Source organism: Salmo salar, chromosome 09 (assembly GCF_965601325.2).
Source record: "Salmo salar chromosome 09, fSalSal1, whole genome shotgun sequence".
Classification (NCBI taxonomy): domain Eukaryota; kingdom Metazoa; phylum Chordata; class Actinopteri; order Salmoniformes; family Salmonidae; genus Salmo; species Salmo salar.
Window position 1 is genome coordinate 72,051,422 of NC_138299.1, and position 24,345 is coordinate 72,075,766.

Consider the following 24,345-nt stretch of genomic DNA (forward strand, 5'->3'; position numbering starts at 1 on the left):
ACATCCAATTGTAAGGAGTTTAGTAAATTGTTCCAGCAGTGAGTTGCATTAAAAAGTAAAAGCAGATTTACCTAATTCGGTGGAGACCTGAGGAACCTCGAGTTAACCAACACTGAACCAGTTTGATAACTCATGTTTTATACTTCAGCAATGAAGCTAAGTCAATTGGAAGCATGTGTTGTACAGCTTTGCAAACAACAGTGGACTTTAAATGATGACCAGCCAACCTTTTGATATAGGATGCAGTGATGAGTATTAAAACAGTCACCTGTGATAAAGCAAAGGGCGCCAAGGTAGACGGCATCCAAAGGTTTAAGAGTAGTGGCTACTGCATTCTGGTAAATGGTGTCACCATAGTCAAAAACTGGAAGTAAAGTTGACTGTACAATTTGTTAAGGAGAGGCAAGATTTTTCTAAAATAGAAGCCCACTTTAAGTCGTAGCTTTTTAACTTGCTCATCAATATGTTTTTTAAACATTAAATCCTTGTCAATCCAAATGCCCTGGTATTTATAGGCGGGAACCCGATCGATGTGAGAACCATTCAATGACTATATGTTGTCCATCTGATTTTTTTTTGTGAGAATTGGAGATCGTATTTAATCTTGCCCACATTAATTACTAGTTTCAAACCAACCAGAGCTTTTTATAAGGCAACAAAGTCAGATTGCAGCTCAAACAATGCCTACTCTACAGTTGGGGTAATGGCATACGTAACCGCATCTGCACACAGATGAATATTATACTTTAATGGATAGTCCAATATTATTCATAATATTAAAAGAGAACAGGTCCCAATACCGACCCTGCGGCACACCTTTCGTAATATCCAGGAAACTAGACTGCACACCATCAGACATCACCATTGCAGAACAAAACATCCCTCTCCCCCTCGGTGCCCAATCTAGGTGCAAAGTAGGGTTGGGTGGTCTCTAGATTTTCATTCAGTTCTTCACACATCCCGGGATTTACACTATTACCGGCTTAGTACACAAAGGGGCGCCAAAGAAACCTGAAAAGAAACGCCCAGAACCAGAATGCTAACAAGATTAGCACAAGTAATAGCGAATTTCCATAGAGGCTGCTAGCTAAATATGCAAACTAGGGCAAACAAAGAAAAAGAAAATTGCAAGACAGGCAATCCAGCTAAGTCATACATACAGTACCAGTCATAAGTTTGGACACCTACTCATTTCAGGGGTTCTTTATTTTGACTATTTTCTACATTGTAGAATAGTGAAGACATCACAATATGAAATAACACATATGGAATCAGTTACATGTAGTAACCCCAAAAAAATCAGTTAAATCCAAATATATTTTATATTTCAGATTCTTCAAAGTAGCCACCCTTTGCCTTGATAACAGCTTTGCACACTCTTGGCATTCTCTCAACCAGCTTCATGAGGTAGTCACCTGGAATGCATTTCAATTAACAGGTGTGTCATGTTAAATTAATTTGTGGAATTTCTTTCCTTAATGTGTTTGAGCCAATCAGTTGTGTTGTGACAAGTCCATATTATGGCAAGAACAGCTCAAATAAGAAAAGAGGAATGACAGTCCATTATTTGAAGGTCAGTCAATCCGGAACACTTCAAGAAACGTTAAAAGTTCTTAAAGTGCAGACGCATAAACCAAACGCTATGATGAAACTGGCTCTCATGAGGACCGTCACAGGAAAGGAAGATGGAGAGTTACCTCTGCTGCAGAGGATAAGTTCATTAGAGTTACCAGCCTCAGATTGCAGTCCAAATAAATGCTTCAGTTCAAGTAACAGACATCAACTGTTCAGAGGAGAATTAGGCCTTCATGGTCAAATTGCTGCAGAATCCTCCACTAAAGGAGACCAATAAGAAGAAGAGACTTGCCTGGGCCAAGAAACACAAGCAATGGACTTTGTGGGACTATCATTTCTTTTTCAACAGGACAATGACCCAAAACACACCTCCAGTCTGTGTAAGGGCTATTTGACCAAGGAGGAGTGACGGAGTGCTGCAACAGATGACCTGGCCTCCACAATCACCCGACCTCAACCCAATTGAGATGGTTTGGGATGAGTTGGACCGCAGAGTGATGAAAGAAAAGCAGCCAACAAGTGCTCAGCATATATGGGAACTCCTTCAAGACTGTTGGAAAAGCATTCCTCGTGAAGCTGGTTGAGAGAATGCCAAGAGTGTGTCAAGCTGTCATCAAGGCAAAGGGTGACTACTTTGAAGAATCTAAAAAAATATATACTTAGATTTGTTTAACACTTTTTTTGGTTACTACATGATTCCATGTGTTATTTCATAGTTTTGTTGTCTTCACTATTATTCTACAATGTAGAAAATTGTAAAAAGAAAAGAAAAACCCTTGAATGAGTAGGTGTGTCCAAACTTGACTGGTATTATATTATATATATATATATATATGAAATTCTGAATGCAATCTTTGGTGAGTTTGGACATTTACACGTGAATGTGAACTAAAGACATTGTGCAAATGAACAAAGTTTTGAACCATGCTTGTCTGAAGGAAGAACAGTACTGGGTCTGGAGCATCATGTGTACACACTGTGTCGAGTCGATTAGGACAACTGGCCTGCCACGCTCAGAGAAGATGGAGGAGCTGGCGGCCGAGAACGGAGAGGAGAAAAAGAACGCAAGGAAATCAAGATGGCAGTGGCAGCTGTACAGATAACTCATCCAAAGGGGTTTGACTTCTCAAACACAGCAGAAAGCTAAAACAATATGATGCCCCGTCACCTTATTAATTCAGCCACTTACTTAGACAACTAGCAAGTTAAACTTGTCACGTAAACGCAGAATTCTTCATTTTTCACGCAGGAAAAGATAAAAACGCGTAAGAAATATCTTGCTGCGTTTTGTAAACAAAGATCTAAAATGCTTCTTATTGTAATTTCTGCTCGGCATCAGACATTTTGTGCTTCAGTGTCACTGCTCCACTCAGATTAGAATCTTACTAAAAGGCATTCTATCAGCAGACAACTCTGATATAGCTACTCCCCCCCCCTACTCTTCTCCGGTAAAATGCAAGAATAAACATTAGGGAATGTAGCTGCCTACATTTTTTCTATGATAAACAGAAATGGCCTTGTATTGTTTTGAAAAAAATACCTTGCTTTGTCATTATAAACTCACTTGTGTGGCTGCCAGCCAAACAGCGTTGCACTTCTTGTCATTGATGACAAAGCTATTTTCTGCCAAAATGTGTTGCACTAATGTATTTTATGTGAAAGGAAACTATAGTTGCACGTTCCTGATCACTATTGAAGCCCCAAAAAATGTAATCTTACCCATGCTCCCGCTTTCTCCCGTTGTGCTATTTACTTAAACACGTGACTGGCTCAACTGTTCTGGGGAACTATAGTAAGCTTCATAATGTAAAATAATGTGACAAGTGAAATGAAGAACGCAATCTGTTTCACCTCCTAACGTATTGCACAAGTTTACTGGAGGTATTTACTTAAAAAGTAGATGAAGTGTCACACAAAAAGTGTAAAACAATTTGTTCCAATGGAATTGGTGGCATAGAAAAACAATTGTGGTTTTCAAGCCAATTTTTTATTTATATATGCATTTTAGCTCGACCGCCCCCTGCCTCGAATACCCTACCGGACCACCTGAAGGCACCACAGACTCTGGGCTCCTTTGAAACGGGCCTAAAGACCTCTCTTTAGGAAGGATTTATGTTGATAGCTGTGTGCTGCTTGGCGTCCTACCGTGTTGCATCAGCTGGGTTCTTTGTCAGTTACCCTGTCTAGTTGTGCCCATTTTTTATTTGGTTATTATTGTATGCACCGAGATCATTCTATATAAATTAAAAGCACTACTTAATTGTTAACCAATTTTACCCCCCAAAAAGGCTGCATTGGGCCTGTAAATTACAGTTTTAAAATCGTTGTGCCAAGTTAGAGTAACTGGCCCTAAAAACAACTAATCCCTATAAAAACGGCCTGTGGCATTGATGAGTCAGAAACTCCAATTATAGTGTCAAAATTGAGTGTAAATAGGATAGTTTTGGTCATCAAGTCAGTCTGGTCTAAAACTGAGTGAGTCCCGAGTAAATAAAAAAGATTGGTTTGGATTACAATTAAGTCACCAACTCAAGCCTCCTTTTGCCAAGATCCACATACAAACCCCCCCCCCCCCCCCATCCACGTCGCTTCCCTTCATTCAAATGGGGCTCCATTGTTTCGTCGCCCCCCCCCCCCCCCACCCCCCCAACGGGTTCAAAGGATCACGGCCGTTTGAGACTGAAAAGCCCTATACGGACTGACCACGCAATGCATTTTTTCAGCAAGATGCCTTCCCAACAACGGACCCTATCATGCAGAATAGGTGGTCGGAGATCGTTGGTCCCCAGTGGTGGCGAGTATGCCGGTAGCTAGACCACAGACCGCTGGTTACGTGTATTTTAATAATAATCATCATCAGTAGCATAGCTGACGTTATCCGAGTTGTATTGAGGTAGGCTTTGGCTTGGAAACACGGTAACGTTTCAAAAGGCGACAAATAATTTGTAGGAAAACCTTTAGTCATGATTGTGATGTTGCCAGATTGACTTTAGATGCAGTATAACTTTAGCCAGCTAACTACGATTTATGGGACCTCCATATTTTAGCTAGCTAACATTAGCATTGCTACCTGTGTTTGACAAACTTTGCTAGAAACAGTAATGGCAATATTGCCATCTCTAAAGTAAATTTTACGACATATAGCAAAATTGTTTCCTACTTATTATTTGCCTACTTTGGCAATGTCAACGTATTTCCATGCCACTAACTTAGTGTAATTTAGAAGAAACAGTCACATTAGCCTTCGAGGTGCGACTCATGTCTAGGGCACAAATACATATTGGATGCAGCTATGGTGGTACTAGCTAACTCATGTCTGACTACAACAGTGTACTAACTAGCAGCAACAAACTCAAACCAACCCAGGGCCATAGCAAAACAGGTCACAGCTGGTTGCATAGTGCAACGGCGGGCACCAAACTGAATCAAATCTAATCTGGAACTAGTCAGTCAGTCTACATCTGCAAAGGATAGAGTTAGCTTCCAAACGACATTACACTATTGCTCGAGCTGTGTTTATAATTGAGGGATGATGACCATCATTGACCCTATTTTTCTGCATTCTGCACAGTTGGGTACCAGACTGATCCCCTGTTATGAACGGATGCCGGGACCTACCATAAGGAGCATAACATGCCCAGCAATGTGATCGCAATGGTTTAGCGACCTCCAAAAATCATTTTATCCATTTGCCATTTTCCACAGCAAGATTTCAGAATAAAAGTGTCATGAGACACGTACACTTGTGACACCTCCTCCGTTGATGCCTTCATGAGGCCTCTGATAGTGACCCGAGTAACTGCAATGATTACAGATCAACTACAACAGGTAGTGTGTGTTAAGTTAAAAGGTATATTCAATTCCTATGAACGGAAGAGTCAGCCACAATGAGATTATTACTAATAATACAGTACGGCACAAATGTCCAGTAATCGCAACACCCTTTTCATTCCATGTGTCACTGACGAACTCCGGCTAAAGCATCTCCAGTCCATTTGTAGAAGTGGGCAGACGGCAGCTTCAGTCATTTGACCATAATTGGGTAGGTTTTATCTGACCTGTTTAAACTTCAAACATAGAACCTAATTGGATGTTAGATATGAAGTACCAGTTCATGTTTCAGATATTGCCCAACTGCCAACTCCCCCTGTTGGGGGGGGGGGGGGGGGGGGGGGAACAAGACAGCTGCAGGCAAGGTTCTGACAGACGGGTGTGTCTTGGTGGCAAGGACACAGACAAAACACCCACATCAAACCACCCCCCCAAGCCAACTCACATGTGGCTTCTGTCACGGCCAGCAGCATTTCCTGAAGAGCAAGCCAAAAAAAAAAGAGCCAAAATCAGTTCTCCTTTAATGTGAGTTAATGTGTAGTGGTTAATTGTATATCCAATAGGCTATGCGTTTGTAGATCGACTGAGGTGACTGAAGCTACAGGAACCAATGTGATAATGTCGGTTTATGCTCTTCTCCAACTAGCATTTTACAGTTTTAAAATTGTATAGAAATGCAGTAAATGAGCTTAAATCCTAACATTCCTTGGTTGGGTGGGGGAACCCCACTAAAACTCAGACCATGGCTACCACTGCATTCAACCCTCCAAGTAAAGAGTCAGATATTTTAGCCTTGAAGCCTATCGGAAGTCAGCCGCGAGTTTCGGTGAACAATGAAAACATGTCCGACCCCCCCTTTCCCCTTCACAGGCCCTTCCTGAAAAACAGGATGTTATGGATACTCCATTACGGATGAGTGAGGACAAGGCTACACCACCACACTGTATGGTAAACCACTAGAACCCATTTTGTTTTGTTCTATGAGGTATGGTTTATCCCTTGCTCTCTCACTGCCACTTTTCTGTCACTGTTCTTTCGCTTCCATTTATGCTTTTGAGGCTTCCACCTTCACCCCCTAACCTGCCTCGCACTCATTGAGGAAGTTGACTAAATCTATAAATCCCATAAGACGAAGAAAAATACAACGCGACCGCAACAGCCAACCATTACTCCGACCACGTTGTGATGTCATCTCCAGGTCAGCAGACAGTAAAGCAGAGTGCTTTGTGCCGCGTTCAAAACAACGGGGACCTCAGAAAAATACGAGGTCAAATCATGACGCCAGTGATCTTCAGGTCCGAGCTCTAGAAGACAGAACTTCAGATTTTTCCCCAGTCGGAGCTCGTTCCCCCCCAAGTTCCAAGTTGTTTTGAACGCAGTTTTAGGGTCAATGACACAGAATATCTGTGCGCTCGTACACCACAAGTCATATCGTCCTGTGATTCTGCAGCAGTCAGTCAGTGTGACTCACCCTAGTCTGGAGAATAGAGCCTCCCTTTCAAGCATCAGCACGCTGTACTACAGGAGGTTGGTGGCACCATAATTGGGGAGAACGGGCTCATGGTAATGGCTGGAGCGGAATCCAGCCATTACTATGAGCCGTCGTCCCCTCATCAGCTTTCACTAGGCTGTACACACCATCTGAAACAACACAGCCCTATGTGACGTTTTAAACTCTACTGTACTATTTCAGCAAGTGGCCAGGGACAAAGAGTGATTGAGAAGGTGGGACATAAGGTAATACACATGTCTGTGCCCGTCTGTCATATGCACCTGTGTTTGCCAATAAGTCAGGGTAAGGTCATTTGCGTTGGTTTAATTGAGTGTGGCTGGTAATGAGATTGGGGCATTAGACTGCTAATCCACTTACCTCCCAAAAACACTGTGCAGTGTACATACACAAACGTAGCTGTTAAAAGCTGTGCTTCAGGCTACACACCTCATCTGGACAGACAAACACAGCATGTAGCAGATCAACAATCTCAGTACCGTCACATCAACCAAAACAGTTTGTTACTGTACACACAGCCACTCAGGTGCCCTCCACACAAACACAAGCCCTGTTTATCACAGGGTTAGAAGGCAGCACCTGTTTCACCTGCACTGCATCACAGTGAAGCTCTCAAGGAGATCCCTTGTTGACTGACTGTACAGCCCGAGGAACACCTGCACCCCACAAACAGGCGACAGATACCCAAATTACATCCAACCTCCCATCACGTGAACAATCAACAAACAGTGACTTAACTGGCTTCCTCGGCTAGATATTAAATACAAATGTCAATATTTGCAGTCCAGTAGCGGATTGAATCCTTCTTATTCAAGCCACATGTCGACATTTAACCCCGCCCAACCTTTTCCCTAACAAAACAAGTTCACCCAGGACCCACCCAACAGGTTAGCTGACAGGGAAAAAGCTTTAACAATGCAGATACATTGATGGAAGTCACAATCTAATTCTCTGCATCAATTCCAATCCCCCATATATATGCACTCTGTCTAATTGGTTATTGCAACAACAAAAAGGCCATAGCCAACACCTCTAACTAAAAATGGTAGAGGGAGAACTTGTTCTTACTCATCTTCTAATCTTTCACACGGGGAGAAAACTTGGGACAACTCAACCAGCAATACCCTTACCTGTGTGTCAGGTGTGGTCAGCTCTGTATGCTTGTTGGTCCCCTCGTTTGAAACAGGCCCGTTGTCAACACCCTTCAGGTACTAAAGACGAACACAGAAGCTACCAGTTAATGAGCAAAAGTGTCAATGAAGCATGTAATTAGCTGGCTAAGTGAAACAGTTCAGTCTTGCAGAGTTGCTAGTCAAACGAATGAGTTGCCCTGGAAGCACTAGCCAAAAAAAACTGTACTAAAAAACAACAAAAAAAAACACTTAGCTAGCTATTAAAATCAGGTGTTTGGTCACATGACAAAATCTGGACACTGAGTGAGAATTCTACTGTTTGACAATGGTGCTTTCTTTATAAATCATGATATTTTGATGATGTGAATTAAATTGAAATGTTGGTATAAATATCAGGGATTTTTCTGACATTGTAATCCTTAGGCGGCACGCCCAAGTGCTTTTTGGGGTCGCCTAAGTCCAAACCGCCTACATGTTTTTTTTCTCTTCTTCTTTCAGGGAGCCTAAGTCCAAACAGTGGAAAAAAATACAAATTTGAAGTCTGTGCCAACGTCCGACCACGTTCATTGGCACACCCCCTGCCACGACCCACCACCTAAGCCCCTTTTTGAGCCAGAAAAAAACAAAATGAATATCTTCCTTAAAAATGTTCTCAACGTAACAGTGGGGCCTCGGTTGGGGCAGAGCTGAAGACGACAACCACTTTCAGTGCTCTCCTGAAAATACTGCCTTCACATTCTTCCATTTTGGGATGTTGTCTTCCCCAATCATAAACGAGTCGACTATCAACTCGAGGGGTATACAAGTTTTGACGTCTGGAAAGAGTTTTGTGGAGCAAGCACTAGGACCGGGATGATACCAGAATCGCAATACTCATTAGTATGGTGGCAAGTAAAAAAAAAAAACATGAAGCGGATTTAACTGCTTTTAGCAAGTATTCTAGGTAGCTATGTAGTTAAGGAGGAAGAGAGGGGAATGTTGCTTGGCACCTGTCCCTCATGTGTATGTCTCTCTCAAACACACACACACTAGAGAAAGTAAAGAGGGAGAGTAGGGGGAGAGAGGGAAAGTAGTAGGCAGGGAAGGATGAGGAGATAGGGAGAAATGAGAGGATCACTGGCTGATAAATGCCCCCAGCCTGCAGTGGACACAAACGAAATGACAGACGCTCATTCTGTTTCTGGTTGTTCGATATTAATAGGCCTTTATCCTCCCCATGTTTACAGATATCTTGTTCGTATGGGTGGCCTCTTCTACCCCCTCTTTTGACCAAGTCATCTGTTATACTGTAAGTACACACACGCAGTAGTCCAGGTCTAGGTGAGGGAGGGGTAAAAAGTGGGACAGATGTCAAGGTTATGTGAGCCCATGATCATTATGTTCAGAGGTTAAACGCATCTACATTGGAACCATCAAATGTCATCTCTCACACACTTTATTGGTTGTGTGACAGATGGTCATTCTGTTTTGATATTCTCCCCATGTTTAAAAGGGACATTTCAAAACAATGTCAGCTTCATATTCATCTCTAGAACCACCCTAACATCAACATGTGAAAAGTGAGAGTTTCTATGTTTTGTAGTAAAAAAAAGAAAAGAGGCAGATAAGTGTTTACAATGACATCGGTGTGCATTGTGTGATTTTAACCAATTATGTCATTGGAAACACTCATCTTCCTCTGTCTTTTACTACAAAACATAGAAACTTGCCATTTTCACATGTTGAGGTTCTGCTGGAGATGTTGAATATGAAGTTGAAAACGTTTAATTTTATATCCCTTTAACACGTACCAAGCTTGTCTGGATGGCCTCGTCTACCTCTTCTGACCAATTAGTCTGGATATAATGTCACACACACCTTTTTGGTTGTGTGAAAAGTACAGATGCTCATTCTGTTTTTGGTTGACATTAATAGGGCTGTATTATTTGCATGTTCACTATGGAACTTAAGATATGCACCTACTGTAATGACATCTGCCGTTGCTGCTAACAAATGGCAAAAGACCCATCGAGAATCTGAATGGAAAGCGGTTTGTTGTGCACACATTTATTAACACTCGTAATCTCACCTTTACCAGAGGAGCTATCAGAATGGTTAGGTGCCACCAAACACACTGTGTAGTCTAAGGGGGGTAAAAGTTTGGTGAGTGTAGCATTTTATTTTTTTAACATTTAACCTTTATTTAACTAGGCAAGTCAGTTAAGAACAAATTATTTTTTACTAACCCGGACAATCACCAGGGTGTCCGGGTGTCTGTACAGAACCAGGGTGTCTGTAGTGATGCCTCGAGCACTGAGATGCAGCGCCTTAGACCGCTGTGCCACTCGGGAGCCCTATAAGGTGTGGGAGAAGTTGCAAATAGAAATGTCCCCATTAAAAGTCTTTGGCCATTGGAATGCATTGAATTGTATTGCTATGGTGTAGAAAGTGTCAAAAGGATTCTCAGGTAATTTAGTCTGAAGCTGTCTAATGTTCGTTTGGTGTCTTTAGCTCATAGGTTTTAGGAGTGGGCAGAAGAAAAATAATAATGAGTATCTCAAGTCGAAATACATAAGTGTTGGATGTTACAAGCACACTAAAACCCTAAACGTATTACCACCATGTCAGAAACTCGGGACCTCAGAGTTAAAATTAATGCAAGTGGTAAACTCGGGATCCGACTCTTAGCAAGTGGGAAATGTCCGATTTTCCCGACATGACCACAGATAATTGCATTAGTACGTCAAATATAAATTTTCCAATGATTTCTTGCGTACAACATGAAATATGCATATTACATACATACATACATACATACACACACAATTATATTTCATTTTAACATCCCCATTATTGTATAACCCCTGGGAAATGTCATGTTTATAGGACATTGCTATCTTGAGATATTTGACTTTCTGTTTATTCATGAGTCCACCTGTCATTTTGGTGACATTTTTGGGAAAGGTCCCGCGACCTTCTGACCCAGAATTCAGACACACAAATTGTAATGTCAGCAATGGTAAGGCCTACTACAGATATTAAACAAAGTGCTTCTGGGAGCATGTTGTATTATTGGGTAGTTCTAAAAGTAAGGTTTATTTTACCCTCCCTAACATTAACCAAAAAGCACATTCTTACGAATCATGCTAAAATACTAGCTAAACATGTTATTTTGCTAAAATTGTAAGTGGACTGAGGTCGATTGAGACCAGAATAATGAAAAATTCGAACAACAGATCAATCGGTGCATGGCATATTCAGCAAACAATGGCTAGCTAGCTAATTTAGCTGAAATGTTCAGCTAGCTAACAAAACAATGGAAACGTTCGCTAGATAGTTAGCCAGTTATGAATTGCAAGGGTGCAGCATGTTTCTAAAACTCTCGAGATAGTTTTGGTTACTTGACCAGTTAGCTAGCTTGTTTGGCTAACCATTTCTTTGCGCGTAGCCGCGCTAACAGTTAGCTTGACGTGGCTAGATTAGCACAAACTAGCTAATGTTAGTTGCTAACACAGCGACGAGTCTTGTTTCAATTTAAACAAAACTTCTGCGCTTGTTAAAATATTTGGTAGCTAGATAACAGGCCGTCCACCTCCACTTATGGTGGAGACACTGGCCTACTGGACAGGCTAAAAGCTGGCTATCCGTGCTGAGCGAAATTTGGGCGTTTTAACCCCACTCACTCACGGGCAGTGGAAAAGTCGTGATCTGTACCCCAGTTGACCACTCCTTGCCGACGCTGCGGTTTGCGAAATAAAGTAAAATTGTCAAATGATCCCATCAATGCGCTTGTATCTTTTATTTTACTTACCTATATGTCTCGTATTCCCTGTCCCTTCCCAACGTATTTATTTTCTTCACTTTATCTACCTTTCTCCTCCTTCTTTCTGGTTTCTCGGTCAAGCTCGGTGGGAGCAAAGATGAATAGATATTCGGGGGGAGAGGGCGGGCATAACGGATGGATTTTACCGTAATTACGGATAAGAGTTAGCCGAACCAAATTCCCGTAATGGTGTGTCTTCAGTTGCAGAATGAACATTCAGCATCACACAGCACAATAGAAATTAACTTCTCCACAAATATCCAACTGAATGAACATAAACAATTATAATATATATATATATATATATATATATATATATATATATATATATATATATATATATATATATATTTTTTTTTTTTTTTTTTCAATTGGGTTGGTTCAAGGGGTATTCACATCCGGCCGTGATTCGGAGTCCCATAGGGAAGCGTACAATTGACCCAGCGTCTTCCGAGTTTGGCCGTCATTGTAAATAATAATTTGTTCTTAACTGATTTGCCTAGTCAAATAATGGTTAAACAAAATAAAATAAATGTTGAAGGTTATGTCCCTGGCTTCTCCCCCCAGTCCCCCACCCACCCAAACCTCTGATGTCATCCCATTGATTGTCTAAGAAAAATAAATAGACGTTGAACAGTAACCCACAAGAATGCATTAGCATAGTAAGCTCTGACACATGCAAACAGAAAACCATAAACCTGGAGTTTAATCATATGCTGCCAATACAGTATTTGTCTAAGTCTCCCTGTATAAGTGGATGAATGCATCAGTAGGCTGTCTGGTGCTGGCACTGTCTGCCTCCTAGTAGGATAATCAGCCGCAATTATGTGGTCCAAATTATACTTTATATCCTTCTGATGCTTTAGACAAGCGTTTAGATCAAACAGCTGGCAAAGTCTGCCTCATGCTCTGCTATTTGCCTTAAAAGGACTGTGGAAGCTTTAAGTCAAATGGCCAATTTCCTGAAGAGACCCCCGCGATGGTGAAGAATCTCTAGGTTAAAAACCCACACTGTACAAGATTACAAAGAGAAGGTAATGCCGCACTCGAGGAAAAAAATGATAAAGAACTATGGTGCAGCCAGTGAGTTAGAAAAAAACATTTGTTCGTTCATTCCTTCATATTAAAAACACTTTATTTGTTTGGGCCGGAGTAGGCTACTTACTGAAACTATTCATACATTAACTTTCAAGGGGAAATCTGCAGTTGCTACATACATTTTTTGACTTATAAATGAATGATATGTACCCATTGATTCTTGAAGAATACAACTTACAAATGCCCCATGAGCTTAGTTCAACTGTTCACCCCATAAGAACACAAAATACAAGCTTGTTTTACTCCAATGTTTGTAAACAAAGTAAATGTGAACTAACACTATACATCCTCAATGCATGGTAAAATGTTGATTTGATGCATGGTCAGTCCTTGCATCCATAGCTCGGTCTATGAATTTTAGAGTGGTTCCATTTCTCCAGCCCCATCCCTCAGCTTTTTCATGAAACAAGAGTGGGGAGTACGCTTTGTTATTGTTTCAACAGCTGATTGCCCTTTTAAGTAGTATGTGCATCTAGATCAGAGACATAAACAACAGAGAGGGGGGCAACAGTGGACCAGAGAAAGAAAGAAGAAGATGGGAGACGGGGAGAGAAGAGTCTGGGGCTAAGTGAGACATCAAGAGGAAGACAGTCAGAGAGAGAATGACAGAGCTGAAGAAAGAACCTAAAGCTCCACCGGGGAGTTAGTGTGTATGTGTCAGAGTGTCAGCGTCCCTGCCTGCTCTAGGTGTGTGACCATGTGTCTGCGCAGGTTGCTGTGGTTGTTGAACGAGGCGCCACAGTGGGAGCAGCTGTAGGGTTTCTCCCCAGAGTGGGTCCTCAGGTGGATGGTCAGACTGCCTTTCTGGGTGAAGCCCTTCCCACACAGGGAACACATGTACGGTTTCTCCCCTGTGTGGATGCGCATATGGACCCTCAGAGTTGTCTTGTTGACAAACGAGTTCCCGCACAGGTTGCATATGACAGGCGTCTCTCCTGTGTGGACCGCCCGGTGGCGGATCAAGTCAAGCCGGCGAGAGAAGCGCTTCCCACAGTCGCTACAGAGCAACGGCTTGGTACCGTGGGGTACGTGGTGGCGCTGGAACTGGTTTACAAGACCAGGGCGCCTCACAGTCGCACCCCCTGTTGCCAAGGTTGTTGTTGGGGTCTTTGGGGTGTTTTCTAGGGAAGCCACCTGGATGATTTTCAGACCCCGTCCCCCTGTATCCCCTGTCGGCTGACCCCCTCTGTCACTTTGCACCCCCCTCATTGGAGGGTTGCCTGGCAGTGGTTCCCCAATAGAATGAGTGTTCAGCTGTATCTGGTGATTGACTGTGTGGTCCGGCAGCAGACCAGAGTGTGAGGGCAATCTCTGGGGCTGTTCTGGGGTTCTGAAGAAAGGGTAGTTCTCAGTACTGCCCACGCTGCACAGAGCTCCTTCACCTCGACTATGAGCGCTCATGCTGTAAGGTCCTTCATCGTGACCTAGTCTCTGGGTGGCATGTTCCAGCTGTGGAGTCGCCATAGCAATAGTCTCACCATCAATATCGTCATGACCTACAGGAAACATAATGATAAAATCATCTGTTAGTTATCTGGCTGTCAATTGTCTATATACCATCCCATCATATTCTTCTTCCTCCTCCTGCACACACCTGCATCCTGCCAACATCCTCCAAAGTCATCCTCAGCTCCCTCCTCCTCCTTTATCAAGATGACATCTGGACTCTCCACAACTGCACACTGAACCATAAAACAGACACACATTCAGTCAGATATGTACATATTTCTAGAGTAGTAGTAGCTAATGTCAGGAATGTGTGATGAGCTATTATTGCCACACCTCTTTTTTGACTGTGGATGGACTGTCCTCTTTCTCTATTGTAATAGAAGCGTCATCCCTGTTGTTAACAGCCGCGTGGCGCTCAGGTGTCTTATCTATGAGTAAGAGCATAGGTCAAAACCCGTTCCACTTCCAACATACTATGATCAATTGACTGGTCGCCCAGCTAGCACCATTTCGAGAACCTGAACCAACCTGTGAGTTTTGCCCGAGGCTTGCACAAAGTTCTGCCGAAAGAAAAACGACTGCCCCGCGGTGTACTCGCCCGTTGTAGCCGCAGGGAGAAAAGCTCGCTCTTCATCCCTTTCATCTTCATCTTCAGCGCTTCGTTGTCTTTGTAGCTGCGAGAAATCTCCAAGTGTAAATCAGCCGAGCTCTCGGAAAAGAGTTGACTGATCTCGACAACGGCCGCTCTCGCAAGCACGTCCATTATGGAAGCGAGTTGGGTCTGTAAAGACAAATGAGCCTGCATTTTTGTTGACATCGATTCCATTGGCGAGATAAAAGACAGAGGGAGAAATTGGAGAAAAAAAATCAGATCATTGATCAGACAAGCTGTGACGCTTTTGTCAGTGTACACAAAACTACTTCCGGTGAATAAAAGCAGTGCTGACCGTAATTCTAAGAAGACCTACGCAACTTTTTTGGGGGAGGACTAGCGCCACATATGAATGCGTACAGTGCTTTCAGAAAGAATTCACACCCCTTTACTTTTTCCACATTTTTTTCTGTTACAGCCTGAATTTAACATTGATTAAATTTAGATTTTTTTTCTTCCCACTGGCCTACACACAATACCCCATAATGTCAAAGTGAGCTGTGAATTTCAACAACAGATTCAACCACAAAGACCAGGGAGGTTTTCCGATGAAGGCGACTCACAAAGAAGGGCACCTAATGGTAGATGGGTAAATAACAAATTAAAAAAAGCAGTCATTGAATATACATTTGAGCGTGGTGAAGTTCTTAATTACACTTTGGATGGTGCATCAGTCACTACAAACATACATGCGTCGTTCCTAACTCATTTGCTGGAGAGGAAGGAAACCGCTCAGGGATTTCACCATCTGGCCAATGGTGACTTTAAAACAGTTTAATGTCTGTGATAGGAGAAAACTGAGGATAGATCAACAACAATGTAGTTACTTCACAATACTAACATAAATTACAGAGTGAAAAGGAAGCCTGTGCAGAATAAAAATATATATTTTTTAAATGAATCCTGTTTGAAATGAGGTACTAAAGTAAAATTGCAAACAATGTGGCAAAAAAAATGAACTGTTGTAACTACAAAGCGTTATGTTTGAGGAAATCCAAAACAACCCACCACATCACTAAGTATAACTCTTCATATACTCTCCATGGTGGTGGATGCCACAAAGTTGAAAGCACAGAATCGTCTAGAATGTCATTGTATGCTGTAGCGTTAAGATTTCCCTTCACTGGAACTAAGGGGCCTAGCCCGAACCATGAAAAACAGCCCCAGACCATTATTCCTCCTCCACTAAACTATACAGTTGGCACTATGCATTCGGACAGGTAGCACTCCTGGCATCCCCCAAACCCAGATTCGTCTGTCGGACTGCCAGATGGTGAAGCGGGATTCATCACTCCAGAGAACGTGTTTCCACTGCTCCAGAGTCCATTGGCGGCGAGCTTTACACCACTCCAGCTGGCGCATGGTTGATCTTAGGTTTGTGTGCAGCTGCTCGGCCATGGAAACCCATTTCATGAAGCTCCCGACGAACAGTTCTTGTGCTGACATTGCTTCCGGAAGCAGTTTGGAACTCAGTCATGAGTGTTGCAACCGAAGACAGACGTGCTTCAGCACTTGGCAGTCCCATTCTGTGAGTTTGTGGGGCCTACCACTTCGCGGCTGAACCGTTGTTGCTCCTAGGCGTTTCCATTTCACAATAATAGCACTTACAGTTGACCGGGGCAGCTCTAGCAGGGCAGAAATTTGATGAACTGACTTGTTGGAAAGGTGGCATTCTATGATGGTGCCACGTTGAATGTCATTGAGCTCTTCAGTAAGGCCATTCTACTGCCAATGTTTGTCTAGGAGATTGCATGGCTGTGTGCTCGATTTTATACACCTGTCAGCAACCGGTGTGGCTGAAATAACCGAATCCACACATTTTATGGGGTGTCCACATACTTTTGTATGTAAAGTGTATGTTAGTCTTTTATTTTGTAATACATTTTTGACAAATGTTAAAATTTTTATTCCACTTTGACGTTACAGAGTATTTTGTGAAAATTATTGAATCAAAAATGACAATTAGATATTTTTTTTATCCCACTTTGTAAAACTACAAAATGTGGAAAAAGTGAAGGGGTGTAAATACTTTCTGAAGGCACTGTGTCTTCAGACTCATCTTTGCTTATGACTGGAAATTGGAATTCATGATCATTAACTAACTATAACAGCAAAATGTAATCAGTCAACTAGTGGAATTTGTATGGACAGGCCCCTCTTCAATCTCTTGCTTTTTGTTATTGCAAGCATTCTGTCATGGAAAGTTAATATAGCCCTCCTCTGACAAGCAAAGGGAATATCTGATTTATGTGATGTTGGAATGTCATGCCTTGATGGCAAGTCTCATAACTCACAATAAAGCTCAGTGAATGGAATAAGAGTGTAATTGTTATATTCCAAGACTATCTGTTAATGAATATCATCACAATTGTCATAAATCGTTTTTAAAAATATGTTTTATTCAACATAGATCATCATGAACCCAAGGGCCTTTTGAATCCTTAATAGGGCTGCAGTGCAGACGTACTTAATAACTTTACCCATAATAAAAACATACATAGCTTGTCTTTCTGAAAAATAAATCGAAATAACTCATTATAACATACATTGACATTTTATTTTTCTGTGCACAAACTTCCACAACAGACATGATAATGAAATTGGAAAGAACACAACATGTGTTAAATATTGTTTAAAAAGTCACAACAGGTTACAATTTACACACATTGTTGGAATCTGAGTATAGTTCCAAACCTTCACGAAGCCAGCTTTTGAATATACAGTAGTAATGTGTCACTCTTTAAGAAATTATGCTCATACACGCTACAGGGGCGGAAATCCCGGGGGGGACACGACCCCCCCATCCTGGGAAAAATATGATTTGTCCCCCCCAATATATCACTGAAACATAATTATGTAATTTAAATAATATTAATAATACGCAATGAAAGCAATTGTGCTGATTATAGACACTTAATAGCGCGTTTTTAAGTTTCAAAATATTGCGACCCCCCCCCCACCCTTTGCCTCACAATGGTTTCATCCACTGCCAGTTCCTTAGTTGGCAAGGTAACAGAGGGGTCGTATCTACTGTCTGAAAGGCACTCAATGAACGTAACTGACGTGAGGTTCATCCAGTCAATCGCGCACACACACTAGCTGAATATGCAGAGCTAGCGCGCAAATATTAACTATTAAGCTAGCTAGTACCTATTCCATTTATGTGGCGTCGTCAAAGATGGAATCTTTGCTATCGTCAATTTATTCCAAGATCAGCATGCAGATTATGTAAGTTAGTGCTTCAAAGTCCATGTGATAAGGTTAGCGATAAACTGAAATCCAAACTGAACAGAACTACACTCTCTTCTACCATTGTCATATATTTAATGGTCTCGTTGCAAAAGCTAAATTGTCGCAAGGGAACTTTTATTTCTTTATTTTATTTCACCTTTATTTAACCCGGGTAGCAAAGATTATAGCAAACACCACTGAAACTGAATTGGTGCTCGCTAGCTTTGCAAATTCAGCTATTGTTGGAAGCCAGCCAATATGAAACAAACTATTAAAATTACAAAAGGTTGCAGCATATGTTGTGTAAATGGTGAACTCATACAGCTGTCAACTCTTGTCATTTTAATCCGTTTCACATTTGCTAGCTACCTTTTAGATCGAAGCCCAAATAGAATGATAGAAGCCCATCTCCTACTGTAAATAACCTACACACTGTGTGTGTGTGTAGCCAGCCAGCCAGGTAGAAAAATGGCAGAAAAATAAAAGACGGACATCAGAGTATTTTTCAATACACCAAAATGCATAGTAAGAATCCTAGTAGCCTAATATCTCAAAGACTAGTTGATAAAATGTTCATAAGAAAGAAATGAAATTCTAATGGAAATGTTTCACAATGATGTCATTAGGCAGAGCAGGCAACAGATGGCACACAGACAGCAGAGTTGGGGACAGATATGCAGGGACAGACTGGCAGAGTCTCTCAACTTAAACTGGTGACTGAACTAAAATATGTTAAAGGCAATGGTATTGCTGTTGTGATTAGTTTTGTAGTTTTGGGTACCGGTAGTTAGGAGTACGGCAAACACCTTATTTCTTTGGTTCCGCAATATACATTTAACATATTACAATGTAGGCTATGTGTTACAGCACTACTTTTGGTGTCCCTCTCAGGAATTGCTCTTGAGAAAATGTCATGTAATTGTCCCCTCCAAAGTTGATATCAGATTTTCGCCCCTGACACGCTAAACACTTGTCGTGTTCCAAACTGTAAAACTATACTTCATCATGTGACTTATATGAATCTCTTTTCCATGTCTTTTTTTAGCATTAGCTTAAGCCTGTGCTTCAATTAACCCTCTAACTTCTCTTTCCTCTTGCTCTTTCTCTACCGCTGAGCTCTCCTCACTCTCTTTCTCGTCTTTTACTTTGTTCTCTCTTCCCTCATCCCCATCCTCTTGTTGACCATCTATCTCCCCAGTTTCCTCACTCTCCTCCTCTTTCTTCTCTGTAGTGGTTTCTACCTCTTCGTCTTTCATCTTTTCAATCTTCTTCTCCTCTTCTTCCTTGTCCTTCCTCTCCTTCTCTATTTTGGAGAGGTGATGACAGAGTGCCTGGACATAGGTGAACACACACATAGGGTCCGGGCTGTTCCCCATCAGGATCATATCACCAACCTCCAACAGGGGGCAGCAGTCAGCCATGGTCCTTTGGGGGAGAGAGAGAGAGAGAGAGAGAGAGAGAGAGAGAGAGAGAGAGAGAGAGAGAGAGAGAGAAGAGAGGAGATATGGAGGGAGAGAAAGGATGATTAATAATTTACAACACACACACTCAGACACAAATACATACATACACACACACACACAGCTTTGTACTCTGCTGTGTTGAAGGCCAGCGTGAAATTCTTCTCTCTCTCAGATGAGCTCAGGGCTGAGAAGTCGAAAGCGTCCGGGAAGAAGCGATGGATGAGTGCACAGAACGCCAGCCCATCACACCATGATGATGAGAAGTTCTCTATGGAAACACCCTGGGAAAGAGAGGGCATGGTGTCAGGTAGGGTTATGGTGCTCCAATGTCAGTACCTCTGGTGCACATGATCATCAACATCCCCTCACCTCGTATTTGCGTGTTTTGTTTTGACACCATGAAAGCACTTTCTGTTTGATTGACGCCCCGTTTGCCACAGCCATAGATGATCTCTGAAGTTTGAAGTTGCGGACAACCGGTGTCCTGGAAATAAGTGAAAAGACAATACAATTATTGCCATAATAAACATGAGCATGTTGCAGTTTGTCATATTGGACATGTCAGAACTTACTCAGAGTCATTTTTCTGGAACTTTGCTATGATGTCCTTTTTAGTGGACGGCCGGGCAGAGCGGGCAGAGCTCCGGGGTCGGGCCACAGAGGATGGGGTAGAGGCGGTGTGATTCACGCCACTCTTTCTTTTGGTCTTTCCTTGCTTCTCCACCTCCTTGCTTTTCTCTTTAACCTTTCCTCCTCCTGCCCCTTCCTTTTCTTTTACTGGTTTGCTCTTGTTCTCTGGTGCCTTCCCTCCATCTCCCTCTCCCTCTCCCTCTCCCTTCCTCCCCTCTCCGTTCCCTGCCTCTCCCTTCTCTCCCTCTCCCTTCCCTGCCTCTCCCTTCTCTCCCTCTCCCTTCCCTGCCTCTCCCTTCTCTTCCTCTCCCTTCCCTGCCTCTCCCTTCTCTCCCTCTCCCTTCCCTGCCTCTCCCTTCTCTTCCTCTCCCTTCCCTGCCTCTCCCTTCTCTTCCTCTCCCTTCTCTCCCTCTCCCTTCCCTGCCTCTCCCTTCTCTTCCTCTCCCTTCCCTGCCTCTCCCTTCTCTCCCTCTCCCTTCCCTGCCTCTCCCTTCTCTTCCTCTCCCTTCCATGCCTCTCCCTTCTCTCCCTCTCCCTTCCCTGCCTCTCCCTTCTCTCCCTCTCCATTCCCTGCCTCTCCCTTCTCTCCCTCTCCATTCCCTGCCTTCACTTTTCTGTCTTTCCCTTTCTCTTTATCTCCTTTTATCTTCTCTTCTGTTTTTCCCTCTCCTATCTTTTCCCCCTTCCCCTTTTTCCTGGCAATATTTTCTCCCCCCTTCTCGTTGTCCTCTTTCATATCCTCTTTCTCAATCTCTCCATTCTTGACTACCTCTTGACCCTTTCTATTCTTGTCCTCCTCATCCTCCTTCTCTCCCTCCCCCTTCTTCTCTCCGTTCACCACTTTGGAGTCTTCTGTTCCCTCACCCTTACAAGCCTCTTCACTATTAACCTCAATGGCGTCGGTTACTGGCTGAGACTCCTCTACATTTCCAATGCTAGCCCCTGGTGTCTGTTCCGGAGCTTTCTCCGTATTAGCCCCAGACTTAACCACATGACCTTCCACTGTGTCCTCCGCCAGGTGGTCTCTCTTAGGGGGGTCACACTCCTGCACTGAAGCCTCTCTCTCTGTCTGAGAGACAAACCAGATAAGATTACAATCGGTTATTCTGAGCAGTTGAGGTAGTTTTGGTTATGGTTAGGGACAAACCAAAAGGGTAAAGGACAGAACTGTTGTCATAGACCTGATTCTATATCAGTTGTTTAGGGGAGAGACGATGTAAAGTGACATTATAATGAGTTCAAAACTAAATTAGAAAATGTCTCTGCTTCACTCCAGGGAATCCCCATAGTTAGGTTGGTACTCAAAACACACCTCCGGCTGTAGAGTTGTTTATGGCTGTAATATTACACACACATTTTTATAATGTTTTATGGCTTTAATTACGATTCAAACATATTACATGTTTATGTTGTTTTTATGTTATGCATTAAGATGTATAAAGTTGCACATAGTACAGTATGTTGGAATTATGTTAGGTAAGTAAACTGTCCCAGGTATCACACCAGGTCGTGACTCAGAGTGGTGACTCATCAGTGGAAATAAGATAGACGCACATGTGTTTGTGTGTCCGTGTGTGTCTGTGTGTTGAGAGAGAGAAAGAGAGAAACATTCCTTTGCCAGAGTTTGCCACAGAAACAGGTGTAGCCCAGCACTTAGGTTATACCCAGGCAGCCACAACCCCCACTAAGCCCTCCCACTATCTTCACTCCATATACTACATCTGACTACAGCGCAAATACATCTAACAAGCCTGTCACCTCATTGTAAGGCTACATGACTTTGTCTCAATACAAAAAAAGTGTGTATTGGTTTGTCTGTAGGTGGTTGAGGTTTGTCTCTGTATGCATTTCGTCTTGGGGTTGTCTGTATCTGTTTATGGCTGTATTTCTTTCATCATCAACACACACATACCTGATTGTTTTTGTTGTCCTCCGTCTGGTTGGCTGTTGCGTCGTTCCCAGAATCCTCCTGGTGGAGTGATACATCGTCCATGGTTCCGTGGACCTTCTGTGTTTGTTAGTCCAACTTCCTCTGAAACATAAAGTAAAATCAGACTCTTCCTCTCCAAGGTTATTGGATTGCCTCTGATCACTCAATATCTATGTTCATTAAATGTCCAACTTTCATACAATCAGTTTAGACCCAACGTTCTGTTCTAGGCAACAACAAAAAAATCAAAAATTACCAAATAAAAAAAAAATGCATGAAATTAAATTAAATGTGTGAAATGTATGCATTCACTACTGTAAGTCGCTCTGGATAAGAGCGTCTGCTAAATGACTAAAATGTAAATGTAAAATGTAGGCAGATTTCTCTTTTGCTCTCTCTCTCTCTTTCTACCTCTCTCTCTGAAAGTGCTGTCTGGTGTGTGTTGTTTAGTAAGTGCCCCCTGCCACCCTCCTGCCTTGTGAGGATTCCGAGCCACTTTATCTGACCTTCAGAACAACACAGGTTCCAGAAATAGAGCTAGTGACATCGGCACAGTACAACAGCCAGGACAGCTGCATCTGCTCTGGAAACCATGGGTACACAGACATATACACACACACATAAACGCACATATGCATACATACACACATGAATACACACCTACATAGACAGACAGATAGATAGACAGACAGGCACACACACACACACTCTCAAGTCAAGCCCTAGCAAACAGATTTGCATAGTCAGGACTCAGTACTCAAATTCAATTGAATTCTTACCCTGACCCCGATGACCCCAGTGACCTACTCAATCTCTAAGTAAATACACTCATTCAGACATAAGAGTTCAAGCTGGAATCCTTAATGGTGGAACTGCCATGTCTGTTTTCGATATTACAACTGCAACGAAGTTACTGCAAACAACAAACTCTGTTTTTCCCCCTCTGACATCAATGCACGCATGATAGAAAAAGAGCATATGTAATAAAAAACAACAAAACAAAAAACAATAACAACAGCCGCGAAGTGGAGAGTGGCGCTGTTTCCCTTGCTGCGGATTCCATCTTTAACAGACATAGTAACAATCAATGCGCTTCACACACACCAACCGACACTCTTTCAACAAGCATATACATGGAGTCCAAGACATACAGAGACAACACTTCCATGTACTCATGCGGATACTCTTTGATGCTGCCAAAAGAGTGTGAGTTGTGTGGTAGGAGAGGTGCAGCCCTTACCTTGTGTGGTACATGTAGCCCTCTGGGTTCACTGTGGTCACCGTGTCCTGCTTTCTCTCTCTCTCTCTCTCTCTCTCTCTCTCTCTCTCTCTCTCTCTCTCTCGGTCTCTCTCTCTCTCTCTTTCTGTTTCGAAACTGAAGTGACCAGTGAGTCAGTTGGTGTGAATCTGTCTGTCTTTCCTCCGTTAGTCTCTCTTTCTCTCTCTCTCATCTCCATTCAAAGGGGCTTTATTGGCATGGGAAGCATGTTAACATTGCCAAAACAAGTGAAATACACAGTAAACAAAAATGAGAAGACACAAAACAACATCAACAAAAAACAATTTGAATTTAACAGTAACCAATGCACTCAAAAAGTTTTAGAAAGCGAGAGAAAGGTTTCTTTTTATCACAGCAGTGTTCAGAGGGGTTGGGTTAAATGCAGAAGACACATTTCAGTTGAATGCATTCAGTTGTACAACTGACTAGGTATCCCCCTTTCCCTTTCCGTTAAGTCCTGCAAAATATATATACTGAACAACAATATCAACGCAACATGCAACAATTTCAAAGATTTTGCTGAGTTACAGTTCATATAAGGAAATCAGTCAATTAAAATAAATTCATTAAGCCCTAATCTATGGATTCTAAATGACTGGGCAGGTGTGCAGCCATGGGTCGGCCTGGAAGGGCATAGGCCCACCCACTTGGGAGTCAGGCCCACTCAACGGTCCCCAGCCAATCAGAAAGAGTTTTTCCCAACAAGAGGGCTTCATTACATACATAAATACTCATCAGCACCCTACCCTCAGACGATCCCGC

General features: G+C 42.5%; 3 protein-coding genes across 6 annotated transcripts in view; all 3 read right to left on the reverse strand.

The window, feature by feature from the left end:
• Window positions 1-10,382, reverse strand: part of LOC106611655 (catenin delta-1) — a 33,350-nt gene extending 22,968 nt beyond the window's left edge. The window contains exons 1-3 of the mRNA XM_014212094.3: window positions 10,275-10,382; window positions 10,118-10,171; window positions 8,047-8,127 (exon numbers count right to left, since the gene is read on the reverse strand). The gene's annotated coding sequence lies outside the window, so the exon portion shown is untranslated. The remainder of the gene's footprint in view (window positions 1-8,046; window positions 8,128-10,117; window positions 10,172-10,274) is intronic.
• Window positions 10,383-12,968: 2,586 nt separating this feature from the next.
• Window positions 12,969-15,308, reverse strand: LOC106611658 (uncharacterized). Its single transcript, XM_014212097.3, has 4 exons — window positions 14,927-15,308; window positions 14,732-14,826; window positions 14,544-14,631; window positions 12,969-14,445 (listed from the first exon to the last, which is right to left on the reverse strand). The coding sequence occupies exons 1-4, from the start codon at window positions 15,222-15,224 to the stop codon at window positions 13,607-13,609; spliced, it is 1,320 nt and encodes a 439-aa protein (XP_014067572.1). The 5' UTR covers window positions 15,225-15,308; the 3' UTR covers window positions 12,969-13,606.
• A 2,120-nt stretch (window positions 15,309-17,428) lies between these two features.
• Window positions 17,429-23,661, reverse strand: LOC106611611 (uncharacterized). Of its 4 annotated transcripts, none has more exons than XM_082955888.1 (6): window positions 23,545-23,657; window positions 22,287-22,406; window positions 20,317-21,443; window positions 20,114-20,228; window positions 19,874-20,025; window positions 17,429-19,706 (listed from the first exon to the last, which is right to left on the reverse strand). In XM_082955888.1, the coding sequence occupies exons 2-6, from the start codon at window positions 22,365-22,367 to the stop codon at window positions 19,334-19,336; spliced, it is 1,848 nt and encodes a 615-aa protein (XP_082812014.1). In that variant the 5' UTR covers window positions 22,368-22,406; window positions 23,545-23,657; the 3' UTR covers window positions 17,429-19,333. The 4 variants fall into 4 exon arrangements, with proteins under 4 accessions (XP_082812014.1, XP_082812015.1, XP_082812016.1 ...); XM_082955889.1 differs by lacking the exon at window positions 23,545-23,657 and adding an exon at window positions 22,716-22,857; XM_082955890.1 differs by lacking the exon at window positions 23,545-23,657 and adding an exon at window positions 22,561-22,708.
• Between the last annotated feature and the right edge of the window lie 684 nt (window positions 23,662-24,345).